The sequence below is a fragment of the Leucoraja erinacea genome, chromosome 22 (assembly GCF_028641065.1).
Source record: "Leucoraja erinacea ecotype New England chromosome 22, Leri_hhj_1, whole genome shotgun sequence".
NCBI lineage: Eukaryota > Metazoa > Chordata > Chondrichthyes > Rajiformes > Rajidae > Leucoraja > Leucoraja erinaceus.
Genome location: NC_073398.1, coordinates 5,130,860 through 5,149,849, shown reverse-complemented (window position 1 = coordinate 5,149,849; position 18,990 = coordinate 5,130,860). Strand labels below are relative to the sequence as shown.

General features: G+C 48.0%; 1 protein-coding gene across 1 annotated transcript in view; it reads right to left on the bottom strand.

Annotated features, from left to right (window-relative positions):
• LOC129708032 (lamin-B2-like) overlaps positions 1-18,990 on the bottom strand; it is a 98,611-nt gene that overhangs the window by 36,004 nt on the left and 43,617 nt on the right. The window contains exons 6-8 of the mRNA XM_055653574.1: positions 14,564-14,657; positions 8,855-9,040; positions 3,663-3,788 (exon numbers count right to left, since the gene is read on the bottom strand). Coding sequence (XP_055509549.1) covers positions 3,663-3,788; positions 8,855-9,040; positions 14,564-14,657 — 406 coding nt within the window. The remainder of the gene's footprint in view (positions 1-3,662; positions 3,789-8,854; positions 9,041-14,563; positions 14,658-18,990) is intronic.

The window sequence follows — 18,990 nt, the reverse complement described above, 5'->3', positions numbered from 1 at the left end:
CCCTCCACCCACACCCCATCATCCCTCCCCCCCCCTCCTCCTTCCCCCCCCTCCCCCCATCTCCCCTCCACACTCCTCCTTCCCTTGCCCCTCCTCCTCTCCCTCGCCTCTCCCTCCCTCCCTCTCCCCCTCTCCTCACCCCCTCTCTCCTCTTCCCCCTCCCTCCTTCCTCCCTTCCCTTGCCGCTCCTCCTCTCCCTCACCGCTCCTTCTCTCCATCCCCTCTCCTCTCCTCGCTCTCTCCTCTTCCCCCTCCTGCTCCTCCCTTCCCTCTCCTCTCCTCCCTCCCTCCCCGCTCCTCCTCTCCATCCCTCTCCTCCTCTCCTCCCCTCTCCTCCCTCCCTCCTGCTCCTCCCTTCCCTCTCCTCTCCCCTCCCTCCCTCCCCTCCCCCCCCTCTCTCCCTCCCTCCTCTCCTCCCTCCCCCGCTGCTCCTCTCCTCCATCCCTCTCCGTTCCTCCCTCCCCCCTCCTCCTCCCCTCCCTCCCTTCTCCTCTCCTCACCTCCCCTTCCCTCTCCACTCCTCCCCTCTCCTCTCCTCCCCTCTCCCCTGTCTTCTCTTCTCCTCTACTCCCAATTGATGAAGCAGGCACTGCCCTCCATTCTACACGCTACAACATTTAGTCTAGTCCAATGGGAATGTTAAGGAATTTAGCATGGTGACATTTGAGCCAAAGTACAGTAAAACCTGAATGTGGGAGGAAACCGGAGCAACGGGAGAAAACCCATGCAGGCCACAGGGAGAACGTACAAACTCCGTACGGACAGCAGCCGTAGTCAGGATCGAACCCGGGTCTGAGTGTTTGTTCAGGCCCTTCCTCTGTTACCAGGTTTTGGAACTGTCCTTGCATAAACATTGTAAATAGTCCCTAGTCCTTGTGCACTCGGTGCACTTTGTCAATTGCAATTTGTAAATTGCACGTATTCCATGTTCTCCAGAGATGCTGCCTGACCCGCTGAGTTACTCCAGCACTTTGTGTCTATCTTTGGTGTACACCACCATCTGCAGTTCCTTCCTCCACATAAGCCAAGGGACTGAGCTGGCAACGCCACTGGTTGGCAATAACTTACTCGGTCCAGGGCCTTCTACCAAATGTGGAAAATACTCAAAGGAGCAGAGATGAGTTGAAGAATGGTGGGCAATGAATAGTGGAACTAAATAATCTTCACGGCAGAGGACCCCTACGTGTCTCTCTGTACAAATCCGGCATCAATGCATTGTTATAGAGATGTGCCACCTGGGGCAGGTGAGATGTGCCACCTGGGGCAGGTGAGGTGGTTAGTGAGTGAGAGAGCTGGGATCTTCCTGTAACGATACGGCATGGACACAGGCCCTCCGGTCCATGCCGACCATCCATCACCCGTTCACAGTAGTTCTATGTTATCCCACAACACTGCCCAGTCCATCATCGGCTCTGACCTCACTGCCATCGAAGGATCTATCGCAGTCGCTGCCTCAAAAAGGCTGGCAGCATCGTTAAGGATCCACACATCCTGGCCACACATTCATCTCCCCGCTGCCTTCAGGCAGAAGGTACAGGAGCCTGAAATCTGCAACATCCAGGTTCAGGAATAGCTGCTTCCCCACAGCCATCAGGCTATTAAACTCAACTCAAAGAAAACTCTGAACATTAATAGCCTATTGCACTTTATCTGATTATTTATGTGTGTACATATATAATCAACGGTATATGGACACACTGATCTGTTCTGTTCTGTATTTATTCATGCCTACTATATACTGTTGTGCTGAAGCAAAGCAAGAATTACATTGTCCTATCTGGGACACATGACATTAAACTCTCTTGAATCTTGAATCTCTCTCTTTCACTCTCTAAACACCAAGGGCAATTTTTACAGCCGCCAATTAATCTACAAACCCGCACGTCTTTAGAGTGTGGGAGGAAACCGGAGCACCCGAAGAAAACCCACGCGGACACAGGGAGAACGTGCAAACTCCACACATGGCAGCAAACGCGGTCAGGATCAAAACCCGGTTTCTAGCGCCGTGAGGCAAATGGGCTTTTATGACATGGGCAGGAAGGAACAGAAGATGCTGGTTTGTACCAGAGATAGACAGAAAGTGCTGGAGTAACTCTTGGACCCTAAGATCCCAGGACTGAACATCGATGATCGGGACCCTTCTTCAGCCTCTCGTGTCTGAAACCGAGTCTGAAGAAGAGTTCCAACCCAAAACGTTACCCATCCTTTTTCCTCCAGAGATGCTGCCTGACCAGCTGAGTTACTCCAGCACTTTGTGTCTATCATTGATATGAACATTGAATTCTCCAAATTTAGGTAACCGCTAACAACCACCCCTCCCCCTTCCCATTCTCCCTACCATCCCCCCCTCCCCCCCCCTTCTTCCCCCTCCCCCCCGCCCCCCTCCTCCACCCCTGTTGCCCCACCTGGATTCATTTGTATTTTCCCCCCGCCCCTCCCCCCACTCCCACATTCCCTCCTCTGGCTTCACAATTTGCGGCTCTCCAATCTTTCCAACTCACACCTTCTGTGTTAATCTCTGGCCTTTGCTCCAACCATCTGCCTATCAACCCCCCCCTCCCCCTTGCCTGTGTTCACCTATCACTATCACTCGCCTCTCCCCTGCCCCCCCACTACAATCAGTCTGAGGAAGGGTCCCAACCCAAAACGTCACCTATCCATGTTCTCCAGGGATCTGCCTGACCCGCTGAGTTACTCCAGCACTCTGTGTCCGTGTGTGTATGGAGTAACACCAGCTAATACAACACCGCCCTCTGAGAGGCCCAGAGAGGTTTTAGTTAATTTCTGCCCCCATCAATCTTATTTGGGAATAGCTGAGCTCAGCAGAACTATCGCCTGCACTTGAACGCAACTCAATAGCTATCGATGTTGACCACTTGGATTGCAAAATCCACAAATCGTGGCCAAGTATTTAGATTTTATTTTTTTTTAAATCTGGGCCTGTTGCTCATTAAAGCTTGGAGTGAAAATAAATCCTTACTGCCATCACCAATGATTTACATTTCAAAGCTTCACTCAAACGCTCTTAGAGAATTGGAGTCACACAGTGACTTCGGCAAAACTTTCCCACACCACCCAACATGTCCCATATACACTAATCCCACCTGCCTGCGTTTGGCCTGTAAGCGTGTCTTCGCCATGTACCTGTCCCAATATTTTTTTTAAACGTTGTGATAGTCCCTGCTCCAACTACCTCCTCTGGCAGCTCGTTCCATACACCCACCCCCCTTTGTGTGAGAAGGTTTAGTTTAGTTTAGAGATACAGCAAGGAAATATTCCTTTCAGCCCACCGTTTCCATGCCGACCAGCGGTCCCCATACACAAGCACTGTCCTACACACACTCGGGACAATTTGCAATGTTTACCAAAACACAATTAACCTACAAACCTGTACGTCTTTGGAGTGTGGCAGGAAACCGCAGCACCTGGAGAAAACCCACGAGGTTCAGGGAGAACGTACAAACTCCGTGCAGACAGCAGCCGTGGTCAGGATCGAACTCGGCTCACTGGTGCTGTAAGGCAGCGACTACCGCTGCGCCACTGTGCCCCCCAGACACGCTGGGTATCTCCACAGACGCTGAGCGACCTGCTGCGTATCTCCACGGACGCTGCCCGAACAGCTGAATATTACCAGCGTTCTCTGCCTTTCCCCTCTCACTAACCTTGTCTTGTAGCAATTTAATCTCCGTCGTTAGGTTGTTGACGTGCTGACGAAGGCACTGATTTTCCTGCTGAATCTGCTCCAACTGCATGCGTTCCTTGTTCAGGCACAATGTCAGATCCATCACCTGTGGGTGGCAATTAAAATATTCAATAGACAATACACAATAGGTGCAGGAGTAGGCCATTCGGTCCTTCGATCCAGCACCGCCATTCAATGTGATCATGGCTGATCATCCCCAATCAGTACCCCATTCCTGCCTTCTCCCCATATCCTCTGACTCTGCTATTTTTAAGAGCCCTATCTAGCTCTCTCTTGAAAGCATCCAGAGAACCTGCCTCCACCGCCCTCTGAGGCAGAGAATTCCACAGACTCACCACTCTCTGAGAAAAAGTGTTTCCTCGTCTCCGTTCTAAATGGCTTACTCCTTATTCTTAAACTGTGGCCCCTGGTTCTGGACTCCTCCAACATTGGGAACATGTTTCCTGCCCCTAGCGTGTCCAAGCCCTTAACAATCTTATATGTTTCAATGAGATTCCCCCTCATCCTTCTAAACTCCAGAGTGTACAAGATTACCAACTATATCCAACAAGGGCAGCACGCACGGTAGCACAGCTGGTAGAACCCCTGCCTCACAGCGCCAGAGACACAGGTTTGATACTGACCTTGGATGCTCTCTGTCTGTGTGGAGTTGGCATGCTCTCCCTGTGTGGGTGTGAGTTTCCTCTGGGTGCTTGTCTCCTTCCACATCCCAAAGACGTATGGGTTTGCAGGTTAATTGGCCCAGCAGGGGGTGGATGGAAAAGTTGGATAGCACTACTGTGAACGGGTGATTGGTGGTCGGCATGGAATTGGTGAATCGAGAGGCCAGTTTCCATGCTGTATCTTTAAACTAAATGTTTCCTGACCTGCTGAAGTGTGTCCAACATCTCCAGCTTCTTCAATGCAGGCAAATAGAGTCACAGAGGGATACAGCATGGAAACAAGCCCTTCAGCCCAACCTGCCCACACCAGCCAACATGCCCCATCTACACTCGTTCCACCTGCCTGCATTTGGCCCGTATCCCTCTAAACCTGCCCTATCCACGTACCTCACTAAATGCATTGTTTAATTTTGAAATGTGTCCATCGGAACCCTCTTGCAATCATTTTAGCTTTAGTTACAAAGCTTTGATTATGTCAGTGCGGCAAGGTGGCGCAGCGGTAGAGTTGCTGCCTGACTGCGTCAGGGATCCGAGTTCAATCCTGACTATGGGTGCTGTCTGTACGGAGTTTGTACGTTCGCCCCGTGACCTGCATGGGTTTTCTCCGATATCTTCAGTTTCCTTCCACACTCCAAAGACGTACAGGTTTGTTGGTTCATTGGCTTGGGATAAACTGTAAATTGTCCCTAATGTGTGTAGGATAGTGTTAGTGTACGGGGATTGCTGGTCGGTGCGGACTCAGTGGGCCAAAGGCCAGTTTCTGTGCTGTATCTCTAAACTAAACTAAACTAAACTAATCAATCAACTAGAGAGCGGTCTTGACCTCCCATTTACCTCGTTGGAGATCTTTGAACTATCTTTAATTGGACTCTGTCGGGGTTTAGTTTAATTTGGTTTAGCTTGGTTGGGGAGAATGTACAAACTCCGTACAGACAGCATCCGCAGTCAGGATCAAACACGGGTCCCTGGCGCTGTAAGCCAGCAAATATACCGCTGCTCCACCGTGCCGCACTGACATAATGAAAGCTTTGCAACCAAAGCTTAAATTATTGCAAGAGGATTCCAATGGTCATTGGCAGATCAGCCATGATTGAATGGTGGAGTAGACTCAATGGGCCGAATGGCCTAATTCTACTCCTATAACTTGTGAATTTGTTTAGTTTAGATTTGTTTAGCTTAGTTTAGCTTAGTTTAGCTTAGTTTAGCTTAGTTTAGCTTAGTTTAGCTTAGTTTAGCTTAGTTTAGCTTTGTTTAGCTTTGTTTAGCTTTGTTTAGCTTAGTTTAGCTTAGTTTAGTCTAGTTTAGATTACATTAGATTAGATTAGTTTAGTTTAGTTTAGATTAGTTTATATTAGTTTAGTTTAGATTAGTTTAATTAGATTAGTTTAGATTAGTTTAGTTTAGTTTATCTTATCTTAGTTTAGTCTAGTTTAGATTACATTAGATTAGTTTAGATTAGTTTAGATTAGATTAGTTTAGATTAGTTTAGTTTAGATTAGTTTAGCTTATTATTAGTCTTAGTTTAGTTTAGATTAGATTAGTTTAGATTAGTTTAGATTAGATTAGTTTAGTTTAGATTAGTTTAGTTTAGAGTTTAGTTTAGAATAGTTTAGTTTAGTATAGTTTAGTTTAGTATAGTTTAGTTCGGAGATACACTGTGGAATCAGCCTGCTTTAATTTCCCACACTAAAGTAAAAGTGTGGTGACTTGATTGTGATGTACAGCCCACCCTCCCCCAGGGACAGGGGGAATGCAACAGTGTCACTCAGGAAGCAACGGGAACAACGTCCAGTGGTCAGTCGAGCACAGGCTGTGCTAACTTGTGACGGGACAACAGGAGGAAGTGGGAATGGGAGTGGGAGCCACGTTTTATGATCAACTACTGCAATGCCAATTAATAGCCTGACCCCATCCCTGGTCTAAAAATACACAAACAAAGCCATCATACGTGAGAACTAGTATGAACAGTGAATAATCAGGGTGGCACGGTGGAGCAGCGGTAGAGTTTCTAAACCCTACTCACTGTTTCTATATATAAAATTATAAAAAGGACTGGACAAGCTAGATGCAGGAAAAATGTTCCCAATGTTGGGCGAGTCCAGAACCAGGGGCCACAGTCTTAGAATAAAGGGGAGGCCATTTAAGACTGAGGTGAGAAAAAACTTTTTCACCCAGAGAGTTGTGAATTAGTGGAATTCCCTGCCACAGAGGGCAGTGGAGGCCAAGTCACTGGATGGATTTAAGAGAGAGTTAGATAGAGCTCTAGGGGGCTAGTGGAATCAAGGGATATAGGGAGAAGGCAGGCACGGGTTATTGATAGGGAACGTTCAGCCATGATCACAACGAATGGCGGTGCTGGCTTGAAGGGCCGAATGGCCTCCTCCTGCACCTATGTTTCTATGTTTCTAAACTAAACTACACTAAACAAAACTCAAAACTAAAAACTCAACGCCGATAGTGTCCAATTAAAGAGAATTTAAAGGTCTCGCAGGTAGATGGGCGTACAAGACCACTCGCTAGCTGATGATTCTCATTAGTTTAGTTTAGAGTTGAGAGATACAGCCGGAATCAGGCCCTTCAGCCCACCGAGTCCACACCGACCAACAATCGCCACACACTAACTCTATCCCACACACACTGGGAGCAATATACAACTTACAATTTTTGCCAAAGCCAATTAATGTACAAACCTGTACGTCTTTGGAGGGTGGGGGGGAAACCGGAGCACCCGGTGAAAACCAACGCAGGTCAAGGGGAGAACGTGCAAACTCCGCACAGGCAGCACTGACTGGATAGCATGCAAACAAAAGCTTTTCATTGTACATCTGTAAAGGTGACGATAATAAACTAATCGCACCTAAACTATGGCCACAGGGTAAGAGCACAGTAAAATTCCCATAATCTGGCATTATGTTACCATCCCCCTCCTTCTACCCCCCCCCCACCCTCCCCTTCCTCTTTTCATTCCTCATGAACTCCATCATCAAGTTCGCTGACGACACCACTGTTGTGGGACGTATCACTGATGGGGATGAGTCAGAGTATAGAAGAGAGATCGAGCAACTGTCCATACGGTGCCAGCACAATAACCTGGCCCTCAACACCAGCAAAACCAAGGAACTGATTGTGGACTTTGGAAGGAGTAGGAGGGGGACCCACAGCCCCATTTATATCAACGGGTCGATGGTTGAAAGGGTCAAGAGCTTCAAATTCCTGGGCGTGCACATCTCTGAAGATCTTTCCTGGTTCGAGAACACTAATGCAATTATCAAGAAAGCTCATCAGTGCCTCTACTTACTGAGAAGATTACGGAGAGTTGGTTTGTCAAGGAGGACTCTCTCTAATTTCTACAGGTGCACAGTAGAGAGCATGCTGACCGGTTGCATCGTGGCTTGGTTCGGCAATTTGAGCGCCCTGGAGAGGAAAAGACTACAAAAAGTAGTAAACACTGCCCAGTCCATCATCGGCTCTGACCTTCCTTCCATCGAGGGGATTTATCGCAGTCGCTGTATCAAAAAGGCTGGCAGTATCATCAAAGACCCACACACCATCCCGGTCACACACTCATCTCCCTGCTACCTTCAGGTAGAAGGTACAGGAGCCTGAAGACTGCAACAACCAGGTTCAGGAATAGCTACTTCCCCACAGCCATCAGGCTATTAGATAGATAGATAGACAGATAGCCTTTTATTGTCATTCAGAAGTCTGAACGAAATTGCAGCAGTCATACATATAATACATATAATACCATACAATAAAACAACAATAAACACACATTAACATCCACCACAGTGAGTCCACCCAGCATCTCCTCACTGTGATGGAGGCAAAAGTCTTAGGTCGCAGTCTCTTCCCTCCTCTTCTCCCTCTGCGTGTCGTGCCTGCTGCGCGTATTAAACCTGGCTCGGACAAAACTCTGATTATTAATAACCCATTATCTGTTATTTTAACTTAATCAGTTTATTTATTCATGTGTGTATATATTTATATCATGGTATATGGACACATTTATCTGTTTTGTAGTAAATGCCTACTATGTTCTGTGTGCTGAAGCAAAGCAAGAATTTCATTGTCCTATACAGGGACACATGACAATAAACTCACTTGAACTCCTGCTATCCCTCCCTCTCTCCGGATTTGCATTTCACTCCTCCTCATCTTCTCCATCATGTTTTGGTCTCCCTTTCACTCCTAGCCTTGATCCACCCATCTGCCAATCGACCCCACTGTAACCAGAGCACCCGGGGAAAACTCATAGGGTCACTGGGAGAACGTACAAACTCCACACAGGCAGCACCCGTAGTCAGGATGGAACCCGGGCCTCTGGCGCTGTGAGGCAGCAACTCTACTGCTGCGCCACCTCTTCCTGGGTGGAGGGGGAGAAGGGGTGTAGAGAAGAGAAGGGAGCACTGTCACAGACCCCTGAACACTGACAATGGGCCGAATGGCCTTCTGCCTCGCGACAAGGCTCAGGGAGGGTTGAGCTTACGTTTTGGTTGTAGTTCTGCTCGGTTTGGTACCGGTATTGTTGCATCTCGGCATTATTGGCCTCGCGGATCTTCCTCAGCAATTCCATGACGCCTCCGTCGTCCATGCTTGCCCTCCGCAACTTCTCCTCCAGCTCCAGAATCAGAGCCTCCGCCTCGGCTGCCTTCTCCCTCATGCACGCCATGTCCTGCCGACATAGAGGGAAGGGTTACCACACTCTCATCCCCACCAGTGCCCCCCACACATACACCAAATAATCACCACACCTTCAGCATCCTCACCTCGTGTGATGATAGAGCATTCACACACTCAATCATTCACTCATTCATTCACTCATTTTACTCAATCATTCATTCACTCATTCACTCATCATTCACTCATCATTCACTCATTCATTCACTCAACCATTCACTCATCCATTCACTTATTCATTCACTCATTCACTCATCATTCACTCATTCACTTATTCACTCATCATTCATTATTCACTCACATTCACTCATTCATACATTCACTCATTCATACATTCACTCATCACTCATTCATTCATTTACTGATTCACTCATTCACTCATCACTGATTCACTCATCCATTCACTCATTCAATCATCCATTAATTAATTCGTTCATTCATGGCTGAACTTCTCAGTGATAAAAATGATGGGCCGATTGGTCTTCTGAACATGGCTCTTACCTGTTACTTAGTCATAGAGTCACGCAGCACGGAAACAGGCCCTTCGGCCCAACTTGTCCATGCCAACACAGATGCCCATCTACGCTGGTCCTACCCCCACATCCCTCCAAACCGGTCCTATTCCGTGCCACCTGTCCAAATGTCATTTACATGTGGTTATGGTACAACTGCATCTCAACCCCTCTGAGGACATTGGACTTTGCTTCTGGACCAGACGCAATGCAGGTCCACCACCGATTTTCCATCATATGATGGTCCAGACCCCACTTTAATCCGGACAAAACCTCCCCCCCCCCCCCCCCCATTCGTGTCCCCCCCGATAATGTGGCGCCTATGTCGGGTGAGGTGGCCGATCTCGACCTCATTGGGACTTCCGTGCCAATCGGTGGGACCCCCCGACCCTGCTGGAGCCGGCAGATCCCTTCCCATAGCCGACTATGTCGGTATCTCGGCACCCCAAGACCGTGGCCTCCGTTGGCCCAGCAAAACGGATAATCCAGAAAGGCTCTGGAACTAAGAGTGCCGTAAAATCAGTGGTGGACCTGTACAATGCAAACAATTACATTCTGCACAATGTATCTTCCCCTACACTGTCACTATTGTACCCGAGTGTGACCTGATTGTAATTATGTATGGTGTTACCTGATCCAGTGGGATGGCATGCAATACAAAGCTTGTCACTGTACCCCAATGGCCATTGGAGTTTCACTGTACCTTAATTGGCACACGTGACAATAAACTGACCTTTCAACCTTTGATGCATGTGACTGTAATAAACCTAAACCCTAAAAACAAGGAACTGCAGACGCTGGTTTACCAATAAAGACACAAAGTACTCTGGAGAACATGGATAGGTGACGTTTCAGGTTGGTGTGAGGGAGGGTCCCATCCTGAAATGTCACCCACCCATGTTCTGCAGAGATGCTGCCTGACCCGCTGAGTTACTCCAGCACTTTGTGTCTTTATATCTAAGTCTCAACCTATTTGTCTGAATCTTTAAGAGATCAGATGGGAAAAAAAACAAGCGCTTAATTGATCACCGAAGCATGGGAATCTATGGAGCAAATGCGGGTGCTTTGAATGAGTACAGATGACAATAGACAATAGACAGTAGGTGCAGGAGACATTCTGCCCTTCGAGTCTGCATCGCCATTCAATATGATCATGGCTGATCATCCAACTCAGTATCCTGTACCTGCCTTCTCTCCATACCCCCTGATCCCTTTAGCCACAAGGGCCACATCTAACTCCCTCTTAAATATAGCCAATGAACTGGCCTCCACTACTTTCTGTGGCAGAGAATTCCACTCTCTGTGTGAATTTTTTTTTTTCTCATCTCGGTCCTAAAAGACTTCCCCCCTTATCCTTAAAACTTCCCCCTTATCCTTAAATATAGGGATCATCACTTGGTGATCAGCATGCACATGATGGGCTGAAGGGCCTGTTTCAGTACTTATGAACGTGTGGCACTCAATTACCTCCAGCTGACACGTTGGGATTTGGACAGGTTTTTGAATCAATGGTCTAGAGTTCAGACTGATAACCCAACAATTAAGTGACAACGCACACCTCCACATTCAGGGACAGTGTCTTCCCAGCTGTTATCAGGCAACTGAATCATCCTACCACAACTAGACAGCAGTCCTGAGCTACTATCTACCTCATTGGAGACCCTCAGACTATCCTTGATCGGGCTTTACTGGACTTCATCTTGCACTAAACGTTATTCCCTATATTGTACATCGGTACACTGTGGATGGCTCGATTGTAATCGTGTACTGTCTTTCCGCTGACTGGTTAGCATGCAACAAAAGCTCTTCACTGTACCTCGTTACACGTGACAATAATCTAAACTGAACTTCTTAGTTATTTTTCTTCTTAGGCCCCCTTCGGTCATGGCTGACCATGGGTGTCTCCAGGGTGCCAGTCCCTATATGGAGGACGCCTGTGCGTGACTTTGTTTAACGTGGGGAGACTGGTGCACAGGCAGACACACCCCACGGTCCTTGACAGATCTGGGTCAGGATCCAGTGGCATGGAGCCCAAGACGACCGGAGACCCTTTTCTGCTGCAGCCTTCATCCGCCTTCCCAGCCGTTGCGCCGCTCCACTAAGGTCGGCCATCGTCCTCCGCCTGTTCCACCGTCGAGGTCTTGGTAAACTGAACTAAAACTAAAATAAACTAAACTTACGATGCTACCTAAATTATGCCCTTGCAGTGGAAGTAGTATGTTGGAAATATATTGAGGAAGAATAAATAAGCACTAAAAGCTCATTGTTAAAAATGTTGCATGAATATGGTGCTTTCAGTATTTCTCATCATAAGGCATGATGTTTAGTTGTAGCTTAGTGTGGAAACTGTCCCTCTGTCCCACCGAGTCCCCACCGACCAGCGATCAAACGATCACACTAGTTCTATGTTGGAACTACTTCCTCATCCACGCCCTACACACTAGGGGCAATTTACAGAGGGCCAATTAACCCACAAACCCGCACGTCTTCGAGATGTGGGAGGAAACCGGAGCACCGGGAGGAAACCCACATGGAGAACATGCAAACTCCACATAGACAGCACCCAGGGTCAGGATCGAACCCAGGCCTCCGATGCTATGAGACAGTGGTTCTATCGGCTGTGCTGCCCTTCTGAACCACGGCCTGAAGCCAAAAAACAAAAGCACAGGAGCGGCAGACACATGGGTTCGGTTTTGACTAAGGGTGTTCACTGTACGGAGTTTGTACGTTCTCCCCACAGTCGTATGGTTTTCTCCGGGTGCTCCGGTTTCCTCCCACACTCCAAAGACGCGCAGGTTTGTAGGTTAGTTGGCTTCGACAGAGATTGTAAATTGTCCCTAGCGTGTAGGATACTGCTGGTGTACGGGGAGCGCTGGTCGGCGCGGACTCGGTGGGCCGAAGGGCCTGTTTCCGCGCTGTATCTCTAAACTAAAAATATTAAACCCAGGAGTTCTCACTTCCAGACCGATGTCCAATAATATTTTATCCTCGGGCTTCACTGCACTCCCAATGGGCACAATCATCGGCCTCCCGTCTCATTAGAAGTCACGGGTGCTGTGGGCAACGTCTTACATTTCCAATCACATCTTATTGAGTCAGCATTTACAACAATCTTTCCTGGCAAATCCCTATGAGCGTGGAGACAGGTGGATTTATGCAGTGTTGGGTTATTCCCACTGGAAACATTGCACTGATGGATGGTGTCAAGTACCTTCTGTCTCAGTCAAATGCTAAACTCACCTCCACACAGCTACATCTCCGTACCAGGGCTGCAGACACTGGCGCAGCGGGTAGAACCGCCGCCTCACAACGCCAGAGACCCCAGTTACATCCTGGCTACGGGTGCTGACTGCATGTGGAGTTTGCACGTTCTCCCTGGGACCACGTGGGTTTCCTCCGGGTGCTCTGGTTTCCTCCCACATCCAAAAGAGGTGCGAGTTTATAGGTTAATCGGCCCTCTGTAACCAATGTGATTTATCCCTACTCAGTGATGTATCGTAGAGCTACTGCCTCACAGCGCCAGAGATCCGGGTTCGATCCTGACTACAGGTGCTGTCTGTACGGAGTTTGTACGTTCTCTCCGTAACGGCGTTGGTTTTCGCCGAGTGCTCCGGTTTCCTCCCGCGCGCCAAAGGCGTACAGGTTTGTAGGTGAATAGGCTTGGTGTAAATGTAAAAAATTGTCCCTAGTGTGTGTAGCGTAGTGTTAATGTGCGGGGATCGCTGGTGGGTACGGACTGGGTGGGCCGAAGGGCAAGTTTCTGTACTGTATCTCTAAACTAACCTAAAATTAAACCCGTTCATTGCTCAAGATGAAAACATTCTTGAACAGTGTTAGTGTCTTGAGAATCACATGATACCTTAATGGAATTTCTGGCATTGCTCCCTTACCCAGCCATCTCTCACCCTGGAGAAGTTGCTGATTCTATGCTTGTCCTGTGAACATACGCGTGCCAACCTTGATTATTGCTGAACACTGTAACTGCTTTTCCCTTAAGACCTCTTGCTTTGTTGCAGTGGACCAACATTGTGCAGTGATTAGACGCATGGCCTGCAAGTCCTTCCAGCAATGAGTTGTGATGCAGTTGAGATATTTAACGTTCCCTCAGGCACGTATGAACTTTAGACTTTAGAGATACAGCGTGGAAACAGGCCCTTCAGCCCACCAAGTCCGTGCCCACCAGCGATCCCCGCACGCTAACACTATCCTACACACTTGGGAAAATGTACAATTTTTACCGAAGCCAATTAACTTACAAACCTGCACGTCTTAGGAGTGCGTTGGAAACTGGAGCATCCGAAGGAAATCCAGGTGATCACAGGGAGAACGTGCAAACTCCGTACAGACAGCACCTGCTGTCAGGATTGAACTCGCTCTCTGGCGCTGTAAGGCAGCTACTCTACCGCTGCGCCATCGTACCACCTTGTGCAGTGAGAAATGCAGCAATGTGCTGCAGGAACGCATTCACGACCGGTTGCTGCAAGCCACGTGAAAGGCAGTGCTTCTATCCTTCTCCCCAAGAGCAAAACTTGAAATGACTCAGACTGAACCGCTACCAGGGTCTCACGAGAGATTTGTCATTCCTATGGGCCTTATTGGTTTGAAAGACTAACTCCCTAACACCACTGAACACCAAATATGATCAATGTTATGAGATGCATCGCTCTTAATGCAGTGGGCACAAAGCTGAGCAACCATCATTTGACAGTCCTAACGTCATACAGCTTGGAAACAGGCCCTTCAGCCCTACTTGCCTATGCCTTCACCTGTCCTTACCTATCTCTCTGAACCTTTCCTATCCATGTGCCTGTCCGAATGTCTTTTGGATGCTGGTATAGTTGGTCACTCTTCATTTTGTTCCTTTGCAAGTGTATGTAGCACGTTGTATGTAGCACGTTAGTATCTGCTCTCATGTACAGCACTTTGGTCAGCGTGAGTGGTTTTTAAATGTGCTATATACAAATAAAATTTGACTGGTTGAATGATTGATAATGTAAATTGCTGACCTGGCAATGGTTTTCATGCTGTAAGTCCAGTTTACATCTCAGCTGGTGAATTGTGGCCTGTAGTTCTTGGTTCAGCCTGTGTTCCTTCTCATACCTACAGAAGACCAAAGACATGTTTTACAACCATGCCCGGATGCCAGCCTGCAGCAAAGTCTGGCACAGATGCGCCACATACACCACGGACTGCCCCTGGTGTTCACCCCCCCCATCAAATCAGGGGGAAGGCAGCAGACGCAACCAGGATTAACAAGCCCATCGGGAAGGCTGGCTCCATCCTGGGGGTGGAGTTGGAGTTGGATTCATGGGAGGTTGGTCTTGGAGGGGAGGATGCTCCTCAAATCCTGGACAATACAGCTCACCCCCTCCATGACACACTGGTCAACCTGAGGAGCACCTTCAGCAACAGACTGGTTCCACCACAATGCAGCACAGGAGATCCCTTTTCCCTGTGACTATGAAGCTGTATAACTCCTCCCCCTTCTGTCATGAGGTAGACTGACCCCCCCCCCCCCCCCCCCCAATCCAATCCTTTCCACTCGTCACGTTAATTTCATGTTTCATGTATTTTGTGTTTTTGTGCCTGTTGGCAGAGTTCTATGGTATCGTAAATCACTACAACAGAACAACGTCACTTATCACACTTGTGGGGTTGGCATCGGTTTACATTCGCAAGACCACAGGACATGGTAGGTGAATTAGGATATTTGTTTTTGGGATATTAGTGTCAGCATTCAGCCCGGTGAGCCAGCACTGCCATTCAATATGATCATGGCTGATCATCCAAAATCAGTACCCCGTTCCTGCTTTTTCCCCATGTCCCTTGAGTCCGTTACAGTTATCTCTAGCATCCAATGGATTGGCCTCCACTGCCTTCTGTGGCAGAGATCTCCACAGATTCACAACTCTTCTGGGTGAAAACTTTTTTTTCCTCATCTCAGTCTTTAATGGCCTACCCCTTATTAACCATATAACAATTACAGCACGGGAACAGCCCCTTCTAGTCCGTGCCGAACACTTACTCTCACCTAGTCCCATCTACCTGCATTCAGACCTTAACCCTCCATTCCTTTCCCGTCCATATACCTATCCAATTTATTTTTAATTGATAAAATCGAACCTGCCTCCACCACTTCCACTGGAAGCTCATTCCATACAGCTACCACTCTCTGAGTAAAGAAGTTCCCCCTCATGTTACCCCTAAACATTTGTCCCTTAATTCTAAAATCATGTCCTCTTGTTTGAATCTTCCCTACTCTCAATGGAAAAAGCTTATCCACGTCTATCTGCCTATCCCTTACATATTTTTAAAGACCTCAATCAAGTCCCCCCTTAATCTTCTGCGCTCCAAAGAATAAAGACCTAACTTGTTCTACCTTTCTCCATAACTTAGGTGCTGAAACCCAAGTAACATTCTAGTAAATCTCCTCAGTACTCTCTCTATTTTGTTGACATCTTTCCTATAATTTGGCGACCATTATTCTTAAACTGTGACCCCTGGTTCTGGACTCCCCCAACATGGGGAACATTTTTCCTGCATTTAGCATGTCCAATCCCTTAAGGATTTTATAAGTTTCTATAAGATCTCCTCTCATCCTTCTAAATCTAAATGTATCGCAGTTTTCTGGGACTTAACCAGTTGCAGTGGAAAGTGGACACAAGAGTCATATCATCCGCAAAGTCATTCAGACCACTGCCGTTTCTCAGGTGGTCCAGAAACACAGATGGGATTATTCGCAAATGTGTTCTGAGTTCTTTTTGAATGCAGTTTCCTGAATTGGTTCGGCTTTGGTAGGAATTCTCACGCCCAAGATTTGCTGTGGCATTGGTTTAGTTTCATAAGACACAGGGGCAGAATAAGGCCATTCAGTGTGTGGGACACTCGATGTATTCTGACCAGACAAGTCTTCTGATATCACCCAAAGACATCAAGCCAGCGCAATCTGCTCCGAGGTTTAGATATACTCTGCGGAAAGAAACTGCAGATGCTGGTTTATACCGAAGAAAGACACAAAGTGCTGGAGTACCCTCAGCAGGTCAGGCAGCATCTCTTGAGCAGCTTTTTTATTGCGTGCTGCTACCCAGTCAGCGGAAATACAATACATGATTACAATTAAGCCATTCACAGTGTACAGATATAGGATAAAGGGAATAACGTTTAGTGCAAGATAAAGTTCAATCAAAGATAGTCTACGGGTCTCCAAAGAGGGAGATAGTAGTTGAGGGCTACTCTGTAGTTGGTGATGGGATGGTTCAGTTACCTGATAAATGTCCATAAGTTCATAAGATCTAGGAGCAGAATTAGGCCATTTGGCCCATCAAGTCCACTCCATCATTCAATCATGGCTGAAGAAAGGTCTCGACCCAAAACGTCACCAATTCCTTCTCTCCAGAGATGCTGCCTCATCCGCTGAGTTTCTCCATAATTTTTTGTCTACCTTCGATTATTCCAGCATCTGCAGCTCTCTCTTAAACATGGCTGATCTATCTTTCCCTCCCAACCCCATTCTCCTGCCTTCTCCCCATAACCCCTGACACCTATACTAATCAAAAATCTAGCAATCTCCACATTAAAAGTATTCATTGATGGCCTCCACAGCCTTCTGCGGCAATGAATTCTACAGGTTCACCACCCTCCTCATCTCCTTTCTAATAGCCCTGTCCCACGGTACGAGTTTATTACAAGAGCTCTCCCGAGTTTAAAAAAAATCAGACTCGTGGTAAGCAGGGAGAATGAACGTTGGGGGTACATCGGAGCTCGGGGATGTCTCTTAGCGGCTCGTAACATTAACGTCAGGTACTCGGGAAACGCGTAAGCTCGGGAAGACTCGTGAAGATTTTTCAACATGTTGAAAAATGTCCACGAGAGCCCCGAGTACCGACGAGTGGCCTTTACTGTAAATCTCCGAGTTCGAATCAGGGCAAACTCGGGAGAGCTCTTGGAATGAATTCGTACCGTGGAACAGGGCTATAAAGATAAGTCCTTTTAGTCTGAGGCTGTGCCCTCTGGTCCTAGACTCTCCTAGTGGAAACATCCTCTCCACATCCACTCTATCCAGGCCTTTCACTATTCGGTAAGTTTCAATGAGGTCCCCCCCCCCCCCCTCATCCTTCTAAACTCCAGTGAGTACAGGCCCAGTGCCGTCAAACGCTCATCATGTGTTAACCCAATCATACCTGGGATCATGTGTGGGAAGGAACTGCAGGTGCTGGATTAAACCAAAGATAGACACAAAAAGCTGGAGTAACTCAACGGGACAGACAGCATCTCTGGAGAGAAGGAATGGGTTGCCAATACTCCAAATGCAGCCTAGCCAAAGTTCAATAGAGCTGCAGCATGACTTTGTGACATCCCATTAGATAACCTCTGCTGCATCCAAATGCACTCAGCAATCTCTAGACATTATGTGGGGGGGAATCAATTGGCTGAAGGCCAGCTTCAGTAACCTGAGCGCAGGAACAGGCGAAGATGGATTATTTTTTCAAGACTCCAGCCAAAGAAATGTTTGAGCCTGACCTTCAGCAGCCTTGACACTTGCATTTATATCGAAGGTAGACACAAAATACTGGAGTAACTCAGCGGGTGAGGCAGCATCTCTGGAGAGAAGGAATGGGCGACGTTTCGGGTCGAGACGAGGACCACTCGTATTTACGTGCTGGACTTCACCAATGTTGAGGATGAGGGTAGCGATGGAGTCATCCTCCGTGTTACTGCCTGTTAAATCGCTGCTCGTTTTAAATGGGAACCATGTCCGTCATCATTCCCAATCTTTCCTCTGCATCTGTCAGAAGGCTGCGTTTCCAGATTCCACTTCAGAGACATTCCCGCACACAGTGTCGATGCATTCTCTTGTAGCTGACGGCAGTATGGTCTGTATTCTTGGCTACTTATAAAGGGTGGAGAGTGAGTGACGTGAAGTTCGAGCGAAGTCCGCAGGAAGTTCATGCGTGACGTACGGCGTCGAGATGCTGCGTATGCCGTCAAGACGCTGCGTACGCCGTCAATACGCTGCGTACGGCCTGAATGCGGCTGCGGGCCGGCAGGCCGTTGCCGCACGGAATTTTTGAACACTGTCAGTTTTCCGGAGCCCCGCGCGATGTCGGGACCAGCTCCGCCCAACTCCATACGGCTCCTGCGATCGAAGAAGGATCGGCCCCGCGAGGCCGTACCGCTCAAGCAACCACGTTAGGTTGCGCTTGCCGCATGCGGTCGCATGCTCGTGGGACAGGCCCTTTACTGTCTCCGACTACATTCTATCTTTGTCCCGCCCCTCTCCTGACATCAGTCTGAAGAAGGGTCTCGACCTGAAACGTCACCCATCTCTCCAGAGATGCTGCCTCACTGCTGAGTTACTCCAGCATTTTGTGTCCACCTTCGATTTAAACCAGCATCTGCAGTTCTTTCTTACACAGGTTGGTATTCGTTAAAA